Source organism: Vespula pensylvanica, chromosome 10 (genome assembly GCF_014466175.1).
Source record: "Vespula pensylvanica isolate Volc-1 chromosome 10, ASM1446617v1, whole genome shotgun sequence".
In the NCBI taxonomy this organism is placed as follows: domain Eukaryota; kingdom Metazoa; phylum Arthropoda; class Insecta; order Hymenoptera; family Vespidae; genus Vespula; species Vespula pensylvanica.
In genome coordinates, this window is record NC_057694.1 from 3,324,158 (window position 1) to 3,343,194 (window position 19,037).

Consider the following 19,037-nt stretch of genomic DNA (forward strand, 5'->3'; position numbering starts at 1 on the left):
TAATTTTTGATCTTCCTTTCTCTTTTTAGCTGTTCACCTCGAAAGACATAAAAATGCGAACGATTAAGGTCTTTCCAAGAATCCATTACAGTCTTTTCCTTTTATTCCACCTTTAGGAGAGTTCTCGATGCTTCAGCGTCTTCCTTTTTAAACCTTTTTCTTTTGGGTAGGATCTTGATTCGAGATTTGTTCTGCTAACATTCTGCTCGAAAGATGATAAGATAAACAGAGAGAGAGAGAGAGAGAGAGAGAGAGAGAGAGAGAGAGAGAGAGAGAGAGAGAGAAAGACAGAGAGAGAGAGAGACAGAGAGAGAGAGAAGAAGAGAAAAAGAAAGAGAAAGGAAAAAGTCGTGGGAGAGAAAATAAAATCAAATAAATATGCAATCAGAAACTCCGAAGGAAACGAAGGTAGTTTTCTCTTTGAACTGTACTAGTCTATTGGATTTAGTCGTCCTTCGTATTTGTCAGGACTATTTACTTTCTACGTTTATCAGTGAAGCGCGGCAATCTGCTTGTAAATATAGAAGTGCATATTCGTAAGAGAGGATGAGATGGTTAATGAGATGGTTAAAATAGAGAATTAATGATTCAGAAAAATAATTCTTTTCTCTCTCCCTCTTTCTCTCTCTCTCTCTCTCTCTCTTTATCTCTCTCTTTCTCTCTACCTCTCTTTCATTTCTTCGTAAACTAGAAATCTATAATTGCGAGTATAATTAAAACTCCGAACTTACTATGTTGATCGCGATTTCATGTAGCTTTTTTTCCCCCTTAAAAATTCGCAAGTAATAATTTTCCTCGATAATTAAAAAATATTCCTATTAACGCGAGCTTAAAATAATCTCGAAAAATGGAGAGCCAACTGAACGGTATCAGGTTCGTTCGATGGATTTTCCTATGAGTTAATTTCTAAGTTCCTATAAAGTACCTATAAGTCAGGATCAAGTATCATCATAGTTAACGACTTATTAATCCTTTGTCCCGTGTAATAACAAGCAGTAAATCGTAGACACTTCGAGAGATAAAGGCTCTTTCGTATTTGTCAAAATTAGCAAGCGGAAGGAGAATTTAATCGAGAAAAATGAAGAAGCTCCGGGGTAAAATTCTTTCCTTCTATAAAGACAAGAAAAAGAAAAAGGAAAGAAAAGAAAAGAAAAAGAAAAAGACAAGAAAAAGATAATAGAGGTTCGTCAATGAACTAATCGATATAATTATTCTATTGGATTTACGTTTGATCGCGTTGAAAAAGATGAATCGTTAAGAAAATTTTACATCGAAAAAAGAATGGAGATTCGTTCGAAAGCAAAGAAATTGAAGATTAATCGTGGGGAAAAGGTTGGTCACGTCATGTTAAACATATAATCAACGTCATGGTAGTCTTCTAAGCATACATTTTTTCCCATTACGATAGGATACGTATATATGTAAATGTATTTTGCGTGAGGTAAGGGTAAGCACGCAAGGAACCCAACAGGTTGATGATTCTTGGACAAAATGTCGTAACGTTAAGCACGAATCTTTGCGTTTATAGGAGGTAGAGAAGAACATTTGTGACGGAATATGGGATAGGGACACGCTACCCTTGAATAATTCTTAGGGGTAGCTAGAAGAATGATTAATCGTGCCTAAGTGGCTCACTTTCTCTGTTAGCACGCGAAACGGCCTAGAGCCGGAGGCCTTCTCTTTCCTGCGTTTATTTCTCCACTTCTTTTTCTCTATTTTCTTTTTTCTCTTTTCTCCTCTCATTTTACGCGTTCTTTACGTTCCGGATGAAGATTTGCGCGCATTCGTTTCAGATTTCAAACGCTTTGCCATTTTGAACACCGGTAAAGCGTAGGAATTCTAAAACAAATACCACGCTCGAGTACTACCCTTCTTAGCCTCCTTCATCTTCTTCTTTTTCTTCTTTTTCTTTACTCCATTGTCCTCACTAGGTCGTTCATCCCTCTTGGTTTCTTCTCTTACCTTCGGCTTTGTCTTCATTCGTCGTTGACTACAAAGTTTTTCTTCGATTATCAATATCCCCATTTTCTTTATTTCGAAACTTGACATCGTTGATTTCAACTTTTTCACCCATGAGGTGTTATCGCCTTTTATAAAACTAAATAATTCATAAACGAACGCATATCGATGGTTATCTCTTTTTCGATCTATTTTGTGTCAGAAAATTTCATTAATCAATATAATACCATTCTGTTGGTGCTTCATTTATAATGGCTTTCCAGCGGTATTTCTCGATAACGATCGTTAATATCTAATAAAATTCTGCCTTATTTTGTCTTTGTTCTATTCACGTTCCTTTCTCTTTCTCTCTTGTTTGTTTTTTCTCTCGATTATATATGAATGAAATTCTCGGATGTTCTACTAATAAAATTCATATTATATTAGCAGGCACGAAATGAAATTCCATCAAGTTAACCATAGTGAGAATGCAATTCAAACGATTTAATAAGTTCCAGATTGTTGGATAATAAAAGAAAAGAATTTCTTCAATATCGTGAAACTGCTATTTGATCTTTGACGTTAATTTATCGAAGCGTGCATGTTGCGGAGTGTTCGAGACAGAATCTAATTCTTTTTCTTGGTTGAAGGGAAGGAAATGTTTTGATAGAGAAGCTTAGTCACGATTGGCACGCGACTTACAATTAGGTGAGGACTTGGCACGTTACGCAGGCAATATACGCAAACGTAGACGTACACGCAGACGTAAACGCAGACGTAAACGCAGACGCGATGCGGACGAACACGCACACGCGTAACGACGTGATGGAGGCAGACAGTTCTTTTTTCTTTATTTTTTTTTTTTCGCAAAAAGGAAAAATATGGAAGATAGAGAAATAGTATGAGAGGGTGTTTCTAAGGGTGGATTGAAAGACGGCAATCGGAGAGAAATGAGAACGGACGTAACCAGACTCGAATATAATTTTTCAACCGTCAGGGACGACTTAGAGAACGACAACTGAGAAAAATGAGCTCCTATCGCGCGGCAATTTGCCCTTCGTCCTTTTACGTGTGAACGTACCGAGGAATAGAAACCGATAGCGATGCTTTTGAAGTGGTCAGGACGACAAGAAGGGTCGAACGGTAGGACGGGATTGGATGCGGGATTGTGTGTAACTTTTTGTTAGAACGTGGCAGTTCCTTTTTCGTGGGTGTATGACCGCACGTTTTAATGCAATATTTTTCTATGATCCCGACCATCGCGTGCTACGATTTATCAATTTTCACAGCAGACCTTTCGATCTCGTATTAGGGGATATATGTATATATATATATATATATATATATATATATATATATACATCTATATACACGTTAACAAACACGTACGTAAATACATAGACACGTATGTGGCTATTTCTGAATATTCTCTGAAGAAAAAACAATGATTATAAGAATTCGTTAAAAATTGTGTATGCGTTCTATGACGAAAAGTTTCAAAGAGATCGAAAGGACCAAGTTTTCGAAGAAGAAGAGGAAGCTTCTATTATATCTCCTTTCTCTTTTTCACTCTCTTTCTCTCTGACTGTTGTCACAAGAGTCATCTAATCAACGTAGAAAGTTTAACTCGGTTTAACTTCGAAAGCCTGGAAGTTTGATCGAATAAGATTCGAAGTTAAAACGAGACTATATTTTACCTCGAAACATTACTATCGCTAGGTCCTCCCTGTTAACTTATTACCTTGGCGACTCTTTACTTTTTCCTCTTAAATCACAATTGTTATTATACCTTTATGATTTATCAGATAAGAGGAAGGGACTGTCGACGGTCAAGAATGCGACCGAATGGAGTACACGCGGCTAGAATTTCCTTAATGCACGAGGAAACTTCCCAGGCATTCGCATGGAATCTATCGATTTCCATTGAGACTTCACTAATGGCTATTATAACCTTAAGGTTTATTACACACGTACACGTACACACACACACACACATGCGCACACACATATGCACATATATGACTAATTAAGACGAGTACTGTTGATTAAGGAAAAAAGAAAAAAAAAAAAGGAGAAAAAGAAGAAGAAGGAAATGAAAGCAAAAAAAATTATGATTAAACGTGCACGATCCTTTTCTTTTACTTATTCAAGAACGATGAGTTATCAAGGGACGATACGATAGAAAAGGGTTCGTTAATTGTGTTGATAGTGTTGATGGTTACTTCATTACACGCAAGTCGCTCGTTTGTTCCTACACCATCTCTCAAAGATCCTTTTAAGAGGGCCAACAATACGTATCACCGATATCGAATTCAATTACCATCGAGTGTTAGCTCGTTAGTCGTCGAAAACTCATTAATTTTCTAGAGCATTACAATTTTAACCTTCTTCCTTTGAGAAATCCCGTTGCTCATTAAATGCTCGAGCATGGACGTCCTCGAATTCTCCTTCCTTGTCCTCCTTGTGACTTTTAAAGTCGATTTTCTTTCTTCAGTGTCTGAAGAGTCCATCCATCGTAAGAACGAGAACGATGCTGCTGATTATAAAATGGATATATAATTTTTATCGTGCACGACGAACGCATTACGCCCGCATAATTATCTCGTCGAGAGTCGCGTTAACTCTTGTACGTCCGACAGGAGATGTCAAGCTCATCAATTAAAAATTCTTTCGAAGAAGAAGAGGGATATTGCTTTGAAGGTAGCCGAGCGCATGCTTTTTAATCGAACTTCTTTGAGCTTTCTTTTCCTACTACGAAGACGTGTTGAGCAAGAAAAAAAGTGGGAAAGGAGGGAGGGAGAGGGAGAGAGAGAGAGAAAGTGGGAGAGATGCAGGCGAAGGTGGCTACCAAATCGATAGAGTTGCAATGTGACATATCTACAGATTGAAATATTTCAACCGAAATAATCAAGCATCTTTCGAGTTAATCTACGAACAAGGAAAATTAGAAAGAAATGATTTTATGGGAAACCCTTTTGATTAGTACTCTTGTTGTTTTAAAACTTGTAATTTTTTTCACGGGAAATAAACCAATGTTTTCATTTAAATTGCTCTTATATAGGTATATGTATGTATGTGTATATGTATATATATATATATATATATATATATATATATATATGTCATTATTCTCCCGTTGAATTTTGATAGGATTCTTTCTGTACAAAGAGATAGGATGCATACGGACAGCTCAATCTACATACACGATTCGTCTCCCTCCGGCCTAATAATTCTTTCTTTGATCCCCCATTCATTTCAATTTGCTGAAACTTACTCGTATATATGGGCTGCTAACTGGATATTGCGTTTTGTCGGCCGCGTACAAATACGTCATAGTCGCTTTTATACCGTGTTTGCTCCCACACGTATATACGTATGTACATTGATACGCGAATCTACTATGATATATGTATAAGTATACATAGGTATATGCGTTAAAGCGCGTACGAATGATGGATACTTGGCTAGATATGCAAGTGTTTTGTTTACCGCAGGGCTACCGGAGCAGTTCGTGCGATATATCGTCGTAAGTTAAGTGTACTGATACACATTGGACAGTGGACTGGAACGTCAGTACTGTAACCGACTACAAGAGACAGAGAGAGAGACAGAGAGAGAGAGAGAGAGAGAGAGAGAGAGAGAGAGAGAGAGAGAGAGAGAGAGAGGCAAGAGAATAGATATACAACATCTATCCCGATTGGTGGAAAGCCGAGTTCTCTCTCTCTCTCTCTCTCTCTCTCTCTTGCTTTCCGTGACATTTACGGCACGAACGATTAGAGCTTTCGCCGGATAAAGTCGTGATCTATCGGATGCGAATTTAATCGTTTCGAGAGATATGCGGGAGAGTTATCCTTGATTTCCTCGTACTAGCAGTTCCGTCATTTTACACCAAAATTCATTCGTCAAGAATTTTCAAACATGTTTCTGGAATATGAAAGAATGCACGATCTATCATAGGGAAATTGTCGAGAAAATCATAAGAAGGATTCTTTACGCTATGGTAGAAACAGGATGAATGAGAGATACATACGCACATATACACACACACATACGAAATGAGAGAGGGAGAGAGAGAGTAGAGAACGGAACGAAAAATTTCTTTTGATCCTATTAAGTTCCGCATTTCAGTCGTCGCAATTTAAACAAACTAACGAGAGAGGAGGTACGTACGTATGTATATACATATGTAAATACGTACGCACGATGTATATACGCTCGACGAGTCGTGTAACGATGTCGTTAGGTAGCCGGCATGTTAAAAATAGTAGGTGCGGGATTACTTGGGACATAACTTTAAATTACGAAGACCGAGCTGGCATCGATCGCGCCCGTATTTTAATGCTACAGTGAAAAGAAGCTTTATCGAAAGAGTAAATGTAAAAGAAAAGAACGGAGGCTCACTCTCTCTCTCTCTCTCTCTCTCTCTCTCCCTCTTTTTCTGCCTATCATGTGTAGAGCTTTGTCGATATGTCATAATAACAGATGCATCATACATCATTACGTTGCCTGTAGCAAGTTATTTTGCTACAACATCCGAGACGCTCTCTTACGCGTTTCTTTTTTCTCCGTATATATTTTGTTTTAGATTATAGATCAATGAAAATTTAAAGATACACGATATAATAGTTGCGTGGTTAACAACGAAATGTTTTCTCACTTGTAAATGAATTATTATTATATTTGCAACTATCGATTATTTCATGAAAAATATTTACCGAACAATACGAACGTAGACACACATACATATATATACATGTATACGTATGTAAATTCGTATTATACGTATGAATGTATAAATGCACGTACAAATATTTGTATTGAACCCAACGAATAATTAATATCATGTTCCATATGAAATTATCTACACATACGCATCAAGGAGACGCTCAACGCACGTCCTATTCGACTGATCTAAGCGTTAATCCTACTTCGCTCTAATTCATCGTCTGATTACGCTACTGTTTCGAACTCAGAACAGACAAACGGACGAACGAACGTGTTATACGTGTTTGCTTATGTAAAAGCGTGTACAACGATTGATCAAGTCCGAGAATGATGTTTTTGAAAGATCTTATTTAAAAGAATTCATATGACTCGATTCTATCAACGAAACTTGATAGAGTCAGATCGATTCTACAAGCCTCTTCTGAACTAGTTTGAAGATGGGGACTAGAAGTTTCGAATCTGCTTTTCAATGATCCACATTGAATTTCTAAGATAGAGGATGCTCGAAATTTTGCATTCGAAACTAGAGAATTGATATTTCATGGAACACACTAAAGAGAAAAAGTGAGAGAGAGAGAGAGGAAGAGAGAGCGAGAGATATCGATGAAAATATTTCAAAAATCGAGGAATGTCACGCAGAATCTTTGAATATTTTCTTTAACGTATCTAAAGTCACGAGATCATGGAATATCGTACGATTGTGAGAAGAAACGCGATACTAATCAATCGTGCGGTTCGTATGGATTCGTTTATGTTATTTACATGATTACAATGAACTCATGCTTGATTAGAATATTCTGTTTTTTTGAGAACGATGGAAATAGAAGAAAAAGTTGAGGAGTAAGTGTAAATATAAGTGTATGTATGTGTGTGTGTTCGAATGATTCAGAAATCTCGAATGCATGTACAGTGTGAATGCTCTTATTCCATTTTTTAAGGTTACGAAGGTGGAAATACGCGGCGCGGAAATAAATGCAGAACGAAACTACCGCGCTTGTCTCGTTCCTACGAGCGTGCTCGTGCATTAATCGATATTGCAGATATTTTGTATTTTGCTTATACGTTGTTTGCTCAGCATGTAAGACACCGAACGTATTATTCGCGACATACGCGTCTTTAAAACTAGGTTGCTAGGACATGAATTTTTCCTAACGGAGAAAATGGAAGACAGTGTTATTAGCATTGTATTTGAATGTAACTAATAATATGTATATGTACATAAATATGTGTATACTCGTTTTTTAATTTACTTTTATACGCCAAGATACTTTTTATACGATATCATTTTATAAGCAATTGGAAAATACACTTTTCCATGATACATATTTTATTGAATTTATCATGTGCAGCGATATTATATATATAACGATAACGAATTTACTTTTTCGCATTATAAATTTCGCAGTGGAAAATACAAGCGCGAAATAAATATATTTATAACTTATACCGACTCTTTTTTCTCTCTTAAGTTCTCTCTCCTGTTTCGTATTGGCAGACTCCATTTGTGGGATTTTTGCTCGGGTAACAAAAATGCATGATATATTCCGTGCAAATAGAAGAACGGATGTATATATACTTGTTCCGTATCCGTCCTTCGCGTTTCCAATTCTCGTCGATCGCTGATCATGCATGGATAAAAGGAGAAAACGTACGCGGATAACGTGAACGCGAAGCGTTTATTTATCTCTCCGATTTATCTCTATTTTTTATTCTTTGCGATTTATCGAGCGCTTCTCAATTTAATTTCGTTACTAAATATCCATTTGTTTTTCTTTATAGATTATAATGATAGATAACGTAACTAGATTGTAGTATCATCGTTGGTACGAAGATAAAATGTGGATTACTTTATCTTGTAACTTTGACATTGAAACACGAGAATCGTCAGTAAACGTATGATACCGAGAGAGAGAGAGAGAGAGAGAGAGAGAGAGAGAGAGAGAGAGAGAGAGAGAGAGAGAGAGAGAGAGAGAAAAGAACGCTCGACTTCATTTCTTATCGTAGTGGTAAAAGAGCATACTTGCATGTTTCATGAGGCTACGTCAGAAATTCACGTTGTTATCGATTCGCTTGATCATAAGCGCTACTGTCTCGCCAGTTGCATGTATATTATGACATGTCACTTATAGATGAAACGACGAGATGAGTTTTGGGTGCGTGTAGAGAAAAGGCAAAGGTCATAGATATGCACGACGATTTTTCCGAGCCAACGAACATAACGCAAACATTTCTATCAACATATGTATATGAAATATAAAAGCGTACCCGTTTGATCACGAATATACTTTAGCTTATCATTTGCTTTTCCTTGTGCACCGTCGAGCACATATACGCTCGTAGATATCAACGATTCGATTAATAAAGGGTAACTCGGAAGAAGAACGATTCGGCAAAAGAAATGGCCTTTAATATGGATGGGCTACGGCGATCGATACGAGCCTTCTATCGGGCGCGTCATCTTTGCCTCGCGGCCACTTTTCGTGTTCGAGAGGTTAAAGACACGAGAGCACATATAGGAAAGAAAGGAAAGAAGAAGAACGAAGAAAAGGCCAAGGAAAAAGAGAGAGTGAGAAAGAGAGGGAGGCAGGTTGAGAAAGATACAGAGCCTGAGAAAGAGAGAGAGAGAGAGAGGAACACGAACGATATTAACTGAACGCTTTTTGTGTGTCGCGTTTGATATTTTACGAAAACTAGTTAAAGGGAGATCTTTAAGCGCTATCACGATGCTGGAGCCATGCCAGCTTTATGTCCAACGTCTGAGACAGCAAACGGGCTATGGTTTCGAGGGAAAACAACGTATGAGATTCTCTTTGAGCGGTCCTCTCTCTTTCTCTTTCTCTTTTTTCTCTCTTTCTCTGTCTTTCTCTATCTCTATCTCTCTTTCTCGCCCGTTCTCCTTTTCCCGGACCACATAAACGCATGGGACGGTTGGAATTTACCTTAATTACATTTTTTTGAAGGTACAAGGAAAAAATCAACGACTACGAGACAAACACTGTATTTCCCAGGGAAACAAACTCTCGTTCCGCTTTTTTTTTTTTTCTAAGAGAAAACCGGCCAAAAGTTCACGTATTAAAAGTACCTACAAGGCCAATAAATTAGAACTGGCGCTCTGCCATTTCAATCTCGTGGATCTTGCCCGAGACAAGAATGCTGAAAACTCTTCCGTAGGCCATCATTTTGTCGGCGGGCGACTTGATTAATTGCGGGATAGGAATCGATTGATTCGATGTACGAAGTTTGACAGGTCCTTTCTATCCCCACGATAAAATTTGTTTAACGATGAAAGTCGTTTCTGATTGAAAAAGTCAGCCCACTTTTATATCATTTAAACTGTAATTCTATAGGATTTGAATTATCGAAAATAATAAAACCGATCGATCAAGCGAAGCATGGACTTAGTCGAATGAACTCTCTACTTTGGAAAATTATTTCCAAGTGTTATCGACGAGGTGTTGTATAGTAGCTGGCAAATTGCATAAATCGATATAAACCGGGCATTCATTGGATTCATTGATTAACAGTGTCTGATACGCTTGTCATACCTAAAAGGTATGACACGTAGCCATCCGTATTCGACTCAGTTTGGTAGATCGAATGAACGTTAAAGAATTTACATGTAGATATACGAGAGAATATATAATGAAATTAATTGTACCATCATTTAGAAATGAAATCTGTGCTGATTTTATGGAAATATCTGCAACATACATTATTTACATGCATACATACAAATCGATGTAAGAGGATCTCTTAAATCGAAAGGGAATGACTGTCTACGTGTGTCTGTGTGAATGTAAGTGTAGGTATTTGGTGAATATATAAAGGGATACATATATAATTTTTGCCAAGCACGTGCGAATAACTCGTTCAAGCATACTTTTTCTTAAACTTAAAGAACGTTGTAATCCGAAAGTGGTGGCAAGTAGGAACCAAGGTTACCACATAACGTATTCTCTTACCAAGGTATTCAGATAAAAAAAAAAAGAAAGAAAGAAAGAAAAAAAAGAAAAAAAGGAGCTTAAGCGCGAGTTTTGTCCCGGTTTTATTCTACCGTTTCGGTACAGCTTGAATTGCACATATTAGGTAAGTGTCGCCCTGTATAACTACCGCTCTGTCGTGTTCCGGAAAAATTCCGCCTATATATTTTGACCTACAGAGAACAAGCATGTTCTCAGGAGGCACCAAGAACGTGATTTCGAGATCCTAAGATCTCCTGAATTACGCCTACCGTTTAAGAATTTCTTTTCCACGATAAAGGCCACGTGCGATTTCCTTCGTAAAAGAAACTAAGAAGAAAAAAATTCGAAGGTCAAATGAAATTTCATTTTCGAATTTAAATTATCGATCGAGATCGAATTACGTCTACAATTATCGAAATTAATAAAAAAAAAAAAAAAAAGAATATTCAATTTTCTATCGACGATCAGGTTAACTGTTACCAGGTAAATTTCGAGCAAAGAACATGCAACAAAAATGCAACGATTAAAGAGCGAATGACTTTAATGATAAATGAAAATGTACATACGTCCGAATAAGCGAAGTTATTTATCGAACTTTAAACAGATTTTCCATTTGAATTTTGACATGTCTATCTACATTTCGTACGGTCTGATTTTAATGTTTTATTTGCATTCGACATATCCATACATATGCATAGAAGAATGTATAAAATGTAATTTTCTCTTTAAAAGACATAATAAATCTATAATCGAAGAAATATTAAATGTTCTTTCGATCGATAGATATAAGATGATTAATGATCTGGAATACTCTCGAGAAATAAAAAATACAGAAAGATAAGGACGTTACGTTAAATTAATCAATCTATTATATTTGGCCAAACTTATCAATCGTATTTTCGACTAGACGTTAAAGTTTCATTGAACACGGAGGACGCACGCATCATCGGAGAAAATCGATGCACAATAATCGTGCAACGACGTCTCTATACGGAGCATTTGCGTGCGGTTTAACACATTGTGACAGTTGACGAGGCGCAAACCACACAATTAATTTAATACCTGAAGTCGATGGTAACATTATGAATAATAAAGAAAATTTTTCGTATTTTCAATGGCACGTAGATAGGTACTTAATGTTTTTCCCATTCAGAATATGTTTTATGTTGTCGTAAAAACGATAACGACTTCAGTCGCTCGACGATTAACCCGTGCATACTCGATCGTACGATCGCGTCTCGTAAAAATACGATACGACTTATTAGCCACATTTACGGTAAAAAGGATGTACCTCTTTCTTCGGGTTCTCAAAGCTACTACTTGTCTTTTATATCGTGGTATCGCATCCGTTTAAGGACACTGTGTCGTCCTTTACGACAAAGACGTCTGAGGTTTAATGACATTACGAATAAAATACATATAGAACGCGACTCCTTTAATATCACTCGATCTTTCATAAGGGATATTTAGATATTTACGCGTTTCCGCGCGCGAACGTTTAAGATAGTAACACTAATAACGATCGTCAATTAAATTACTCACGAATTAACGCCTATCATTAAATTTCTTCCTTAACTTTCACTTAGGACTTAATATTAAAAACTCAATATCGAGAAACATGAACAAAATCGACAATTATCGTGCATCTTACAACATGCAAAATTCTAACTGTTAAAATACCTCTTAAAAAATTGTGAAGACTACTTTGTCGAATGTAGATTACGTTTATCGAAACGAATACGAGTCTTAGATCTCTCTCAAATTAGCTTTGATATTTTATTAGAAATATCTTTGTGATTGAAACGATCGTTGGATATATGTAAGGAATAAAAAAAAAAGGGCAAATGGGTTTCGCTCGATGGCAGTCCCAGTACGAGCGGCAAGATAAGAATCGTCGAAGAAAATGGTAGCGAATGATCCGCAACAGGCAATCGTTGGTTACGATCTTGAATGTGCCCGTTTGACGCAAAGTTAAACGATTGATCGAGCTAAAGCGATAGTTGTAATGATTCGACGATGATAAAATAAAAAGGAGAAAAGAAAAATTAGATAAATGGACGTAAATTGATAAGGCGTAGAATAATATCCAATGTCGAGAAACACCGTGATATGGCGGACTAAGAGTTGCAATAAAAATCTTAAACTAGGCTGCGATGGTGTAGGTATTAATCGACGCGAGAAGTGGAAAACGTGCAAGAGCCGCGAGCCTTACGAGTTAACGTATCCAAGATACCATCAAGGCGTCTGACATGTCTCGAGGCAACGAGTCGAGCTACGTACAAACTCGATACTACTTGCTCTGAACTCGAAGAAACATGAAAAATGACAGAAGCAGGTCATCCAACGAGAAAGAAAAGAAAATTCGAATGCGTTTATCAAGTTTTAATGCGAAGAAAAGACAGAAAGAGATGTCGATCGTTGAACGAAAAGTGTCTTGGTCGCTAAACGCGAGAAAAATCCAGGGTTGTAGGAAATTGAACGATTCTACGAAGAAACGCGGAGATACGGGCCAAGTCTCATTTCATTGGACGAACGTGCAAACGTCAGAGGGTAATATATCTATACGGAATTGTGAAAAAAAATGCAGACAGAAATAGGTAGAAACAAGAAGAAGGGGAGAAAGCAGGCAGGCAGGCAGGCAGACAGACAGGCAGATTTTACCTCGCTTGGACGTGCTGTCGGCGCTGCTAATAAATCCAGGTACGGCAATCACGAGAACAAAGAGTCCACAGTGTACCCAAAACATGTTTACGTCTTAACAACATTGTTTAATTCCATTTTACATGACGCTCGTGAAACACTACGATGACGGCGCTGCTTCCGGTTTTGCTCATGTCGCGCATAATAATCAGCGATACTACCTGGTCGCCGGTCGGATCATGAGTATAACACCCGATGTGTGTGCTGCGGTAGTACCGTGCACGGCTCTCTGGCGGGTGCGAACGGTAGACCAGAGAGAGCGTAGCTGCGACCGCGAGACTGAGAGACAGAGAGATGTAGAGAGACGTTGGTGGCGAAGATGAGAAAGAAAAATGGACAGAGAGAGAGAGAGAGAGAGAGAGAGAGAGAGAGAGAGAGAGAGAATGTATGAGATATATACGTGCAGCTTTATATAGTATATGTATGAACCTATATATGTTTAAAGAAGAAAAGAAAAAGAAGGAGATAGAAGTAGATATAGATTGAAACAGAGACAAAGACAAAGATAGATAGATAGATAGATAGATAGATAGAAAGATAGAGAGAGAGAGAGAGAGAGAGAGAGACAGACAGACAGACAGACAGACAGACAGACAGACAGAGACAGAGAAAGAGAAAAAGAGAGACAAAGAGAAGAAGAGAGAGGGGGGAAGGCCCGCGCTTTATCCGATAACAACCGGCACGACAACGATGTGTAACACGGCGACGGCGGTCCTCTTTTAGGACATTTTCTCGAGCAAGCTGGTACACTGGACACGCGATAATGCACCACGCTAGCGTACTACTTCCGCGGACGTCCGCTCGGCGTTACGAGACGAAAAGATACCCCCTACTAGCGCGCGCGGCCAGAGAGAGAGAAGAAGTCCTGGTCTCGAATCACGCCTCGGCTGCCATCTTCTACCTACGCTGGGAGTCTGGAGTATGAAAATATTCTCTCTCTGCTGCTGCTCCACCCCCACCCTCTCCTACCTTGCCTCCCCTTCTCTCTCTCTCTCTCTCTCTCTCTCTCTCTCTCTCTCTCCTTCTATCTATCCATCTTTCTTTTACTGTCTATCTATCTATCTCTATCGCTTTCTCTCTCTTCGCGTTTCCCCTTCAGCAAAAGGTCTTCTCTATCCGCCAACCTCCCTCTCGCGTTCTTCATCCCACTCGCTCTTCTCTTTTTCCTCCCTTCCGCGCGCATTTCCCTTCCCCATGAGCAACCCCTCGACCCGCACACCGACAGCAGCTTGGGACCACCTCTTATCGATTCCTGCGCCATTTCCCGTCATTCCTGTCAAATCAATAACCTGGCGGCGGCAGTGGCGGTGGCGGTGGTACAGTGGTGGTACTGGTGCTGGTGGTAGTGGTGTCGGTGGTGGTGACGATAGTGACGTTGGTGATGGTGGTGGTGGTAGCGATAGTGGTGGTGGTGGTGCCGGTTCCTTCTTCGGAACGAATCAGACGCGGCATCGCGCTAAGATACGAAAACCGACGCCAGAGGCGCTGCTTCGCCGCCACTCCTCGATAGAGGAACAGAAAGAGAGAGAAAGAGGGAAAGAGGGAGAGAGAGGGAGAGTATACGCCGGGACGTGGATCACGGGCTGGACCGAAACCAGGTTGGATGCTAACTCGGTCATCGAGCAACGACTCGAGAGACGGCCGAGTCTGTCCGTGAAAATGCGAGCAACCACCCGAACTACCGCCACCACTGCTGCTGCTGCCGCTGCCGCTGCCGCTGCCGCTGCTGTTGATGCTGATGCTGCTGCTGGTTTTGCTAATGCGCTGCTGCCTAGTTCAGCAGCCCGGTGATGCTGCTATTACTGATGCTCTTGGTCGTTGTGGAGGTGGTAGGAGCCGGCTGGGAATTTCAGTGTACCAGGGCTGCTGCCTCGTGGCACTAGATTCGATTGATGGCTAGGATAAAGCTTTTCCCAGGGTACCGATTTTCGACCTTTCTCTCGAACTTACTAGTCCTGCCTTCTTTCTTTTCTTTCTTTTTTTTTTTTCTTTCCTAGATGAGAGAGTTTAACGGATCTCCTCCTTGTGGGAGCCGAACTAGAAGCGTAAGTTTCGATCGCCTAAGGAAATGTCAGGTTTCCCGATAGTAGTATACATCTACTTGAATGCTTGTGGTCGTCTACCTATAATGCTCTTTCTCTCTTCCTCTCTCCCTCTCTCTCTCCTTCCTCTCTGTGTCTGTGTGTAGCTATCGTTGCTGAGAATGACGCGCGCGTCATAGTGACGTCGACTTCGACGGTGAATGACCAACGTCACCAGATCTCCTATAAAATCAGCTTTCCGTGTACGCATCGATAGGAGAACCAAAATAACGAATAAAAACCTAGTAATACTCTCGTTATACCTCTACGCTCTGCGAATATATCCGATTGGGATGCAAATGTTTTTCAAAAAGGATTTTCAATGTTTTCCAAGTATTTTTCATTATCCCAACATGCTATATATAAGAATACGAAAAGCATCTCGATAACGCATTAGCAAATGATATGTTGAGTGTACGATCGATTACATAACTTTCTTTCATTAACTCGCCGCTCTCTCAAAGTTTCTTTTTTACCGATTATGAACGAATCCTTCTTGATCATGCGAAAGCTTACGAGAGAGAGAGAGAGAACAGAGAGAGAGAGAGAGAGAGAGAGACGATTGCGAGGTTTGAACAAAGAATTTTTTGCTCTAATAATTTCTTTTAGATATGTCAAAGGTCGATGACGGAGCTTCGTGCTCGACACGAGTTCGAGAAAGAATGCATCCTCCTTTTTGAAGAACTTCATCGGTATATATAGATATATACATATACCTGTATGTGGATAGCTATATGTCTATTTTACATAGATCGAAAGGGCTCGTTGAAATATTCATTATGGATTCTTGCTCCTTTACGTCTTTATTTGATTTTCTTCACATTTTTGTCTTTGATAACAATAACGCCTTCGATCGGGCTTTCACAGTGAGAGGATTCCTATGTTATATTTGCAAAGTTGACGATAAGAAGATCGAGGAGATCGTTTAAAAAAAATGGCCCGTTCATAAAATCTAGAAGAGTCACTATATTCCGCATCATTTTTTATAGTTTTTAAAGGTTTTCCATTGGGATCAGAAGACAGCTGGCTGAATTATCTCAGTTCGCTTGGTGGACCGGTTAAAAAATGATTCGCTGTGAAAATCCTGGCATGGACAGCACCGAAGCATGGCATCCTATTTTTCTAAGTTGTACGATGAAAAACAACGTCGAAAAGGTGTTATAAAATATCTACTCTGTATCTTTCTTTAACAAAATTTTTTTCTCTCTCTCCCTCCCCCCCCTCTCTCTTTCTTTTCTTTCCTATCTGTAACTTATTTCGGTACTGCATTATCGTTGATAGGTAAAACAAAAGAATTCGTATTGTAGGCCGAGTAGGTTAGCAACAAAAGGCATTTCTACGAAGCGTGGTGATATTTTGTACGAATTTCACGTAGTACGTATAAAACTTTCAAGACTCTTCTCAGAGAGCATAGCCGAGCACGAGGAAGCGCACTTTGCGCGTTCCGCGTTCAATGGATTATTTAATGAAAAGCATTTCGCGTGGTGAACCAAGCGATTCCTTACGCCCCAAGACGATACACCGTCCTTATAAGAAGAAAACTTGAGGAGTACACGAGTCCTCGATTATTTCCATACCCATTTTCTTTTTAAACATTCCAAGCTGCGCGCATATTCCTTACGTAAAATCCAGCTACCTCGTTATCAATGATTTATTTATTTCTTTTTTTCTTATTTTCTCAGTACGGACAAGATACGACGGCCTAGTTTTCATCATGAGAAAAGTCAAGCAGTAGTTGTCGAGGAAAAATTTTGATCGGAGTTGGAACGTTAAAAGATTTCAATTGCCAAGAATAGAGTTTGATAAAAAAAAATCTATCTAATTTAAAGGAAGAAGAGAGAACAAGAAAGAAAATGAAAAAAAGAAAAAAACGATTCGGGATAAGTCTTTTTTCGTTGACAATTTCCTGTCGATGATGGTCATGAAAAAAAATCTCGTCCTATCGGTCGGTATAATTTAGTCTTGATGCAACGACGAGTCTCGATTAGGAGTCTGGAGTATGATGTAAAAGTGGTGGAGCAAAGTTCACGTCTCTTCTTATCCAGCTACTTCTTCTTGGCGATAATGGTAAAATCACCCGGTGCAATCTTAGCCGGCAATCAATTTACTTGAAACGGGTCTACGTTGGCGATTCACATAGATAACGCGCTTCAAAATGGAGGGTGCTCTCTGGAGTGTGTGTAGATAGGGGGACCTCACCTCAAGGGCTAAGTTTTGTGAAAATGACTGACGGTGGATTATCAGATCGTACAGGGAGTTCCTCTCTTCAAGTATTAAGTCTCCGAGCACATCGTTTCTCGCTGAACACTTTAGGCTTACATAATTTCACGGCGGTTCGCATTAAGCGCGTTCAAAGTTTTCGTTGGCTTCGTCGTCGTCGTCGTCGTCGTCGTCGTCGTCGTCGTCGTTGTGATCGTGGTCGTCGTGGTTGTCGTGCATTCGTCCATAAACAAGAGAAGTAAAAGTGCTGATAGAGAATTAGTTTGACATGAAATACCCTCCTTCGGTTTCTATTCGTTCCAAACTTTTCAAGAATCCTCTCTTTTCTTTCTTATTTCACCGAGTTACGAAGGAAGCACAAAAGGAAAACATCTATTGCTTCCAATATTCATTCATATTATTGTAGATACTCGTAGAATTCGCAATAACGTTGCATATTCCTATTATTAACCGTATATTGGAAGGAAGAACAACGTGGAAGCGAATTCTATAGCGATAGGTTACGCCCAGGAGTTTCATCACGGACGAGATCTATTTACAATGGCTGTTTACTATATTTGTTAACGAGTATGAAGCATATTCGACTAAAGAAACAAACTAGTTCGGACTGGCTTAACAAAACGAACGGTCTGCTGCTTCTTCCTCTATATATATATATATATATATATATATATATATATATATATGTACATGTGTGTGTGTGTCCTTTCCTCTCTCCCTCCCTCTCTCTCTCTTATCTCAAACTATCGCGATACACCAAAAACTCTTAACACCGCTATCCGCCCGAAAAGGGCTCCATCGCGTAGCTCAACAAAAGGAACATCTGCCACCGTCAGACCCATAATACGCTGAAACTACTGACATTGAAAATTTCGTATAACTTGGACCTGTATCGTATTGTCGTAATCGACTTTTCGTAATATTGTAGATCATTGCTGGATAAATGTAGGACGAACGATATCTATTCTTCTGATCTATTTTAAATAATAGAACAATCGATGTCAAATGGAAAGGGAAGGACCGTCAAGAACGAGTTAGCATTCGGGTCCATATCGTGAAAGTGGGTCGGATCCTAAAATTTTCATGCGTCACTCGATTAGACGGCTTAATTCATCGCACGAATAATAGAGCATGACTGTTACCATGCAAACGATGCGTCGTCGCTCGTTGTCAGATCCTCATGCGTATTTGCGTGTTTGCGTAGGATGATAATAGTATAACGTTATGAGCGGAATCGAATCGTCTCGTAGACAATTTTGTATGTTTTGCGATGGAAAAGTTTCAGCAGAAAAATAATATTCCAGGGAAATAACTAAAGTCTCCTACTCTGGGAAAAGTGCTCGATAGTCGATGACGTCGTACTCGCGAATGACGTCAAAAGCGAAGAATTCGTATTTGCGTGGCGCTCCAA

At 39.2% G+C, this 19,037-nt stretch overlaps 1 protein-coding gene across 21 annotated transcripts in view; it reads right to left on the bottom strand.

The window, feature by feature from the left end:
- LOC122632505 (disintegrin and metalloproteinase domain-containing protein 11) overlaps positions 1-14,258 on the bottom strand; it is a 54,128-nt gene extending 39,870 nt beyond the window's left edge. For 6 of the 21 annotated variants that reach the window (XM_043819360.1, XM_043819356.1, XM_043819345.1 and 3 more), the window contains exons 1-2: positions 14,003-14,258; positions 13,287-13,604 (exon numbers count right to left, since the gene is read on the bottom strand). In XM_043819360.1, the coding sequence (XP_043675295.1) occupies positions 13,287-13,371 (85 nt within the window). In that variant the 5' untranslated portion in view covers positions 13,372-13,604; positions 14,003-14,258. The remainder of the gene's footprint in view (positions 1-13,286; positions 13,605-14,002) is intronic. The other 15 variants (XM_043819350.1, XM_043819348.1, XM_043819344.1 and 12 more) reach the window with 4 other exon arrangements.
- Between the last annotated feature and the right edge of the window lie 4,779 nt (positions 14,259-19,037).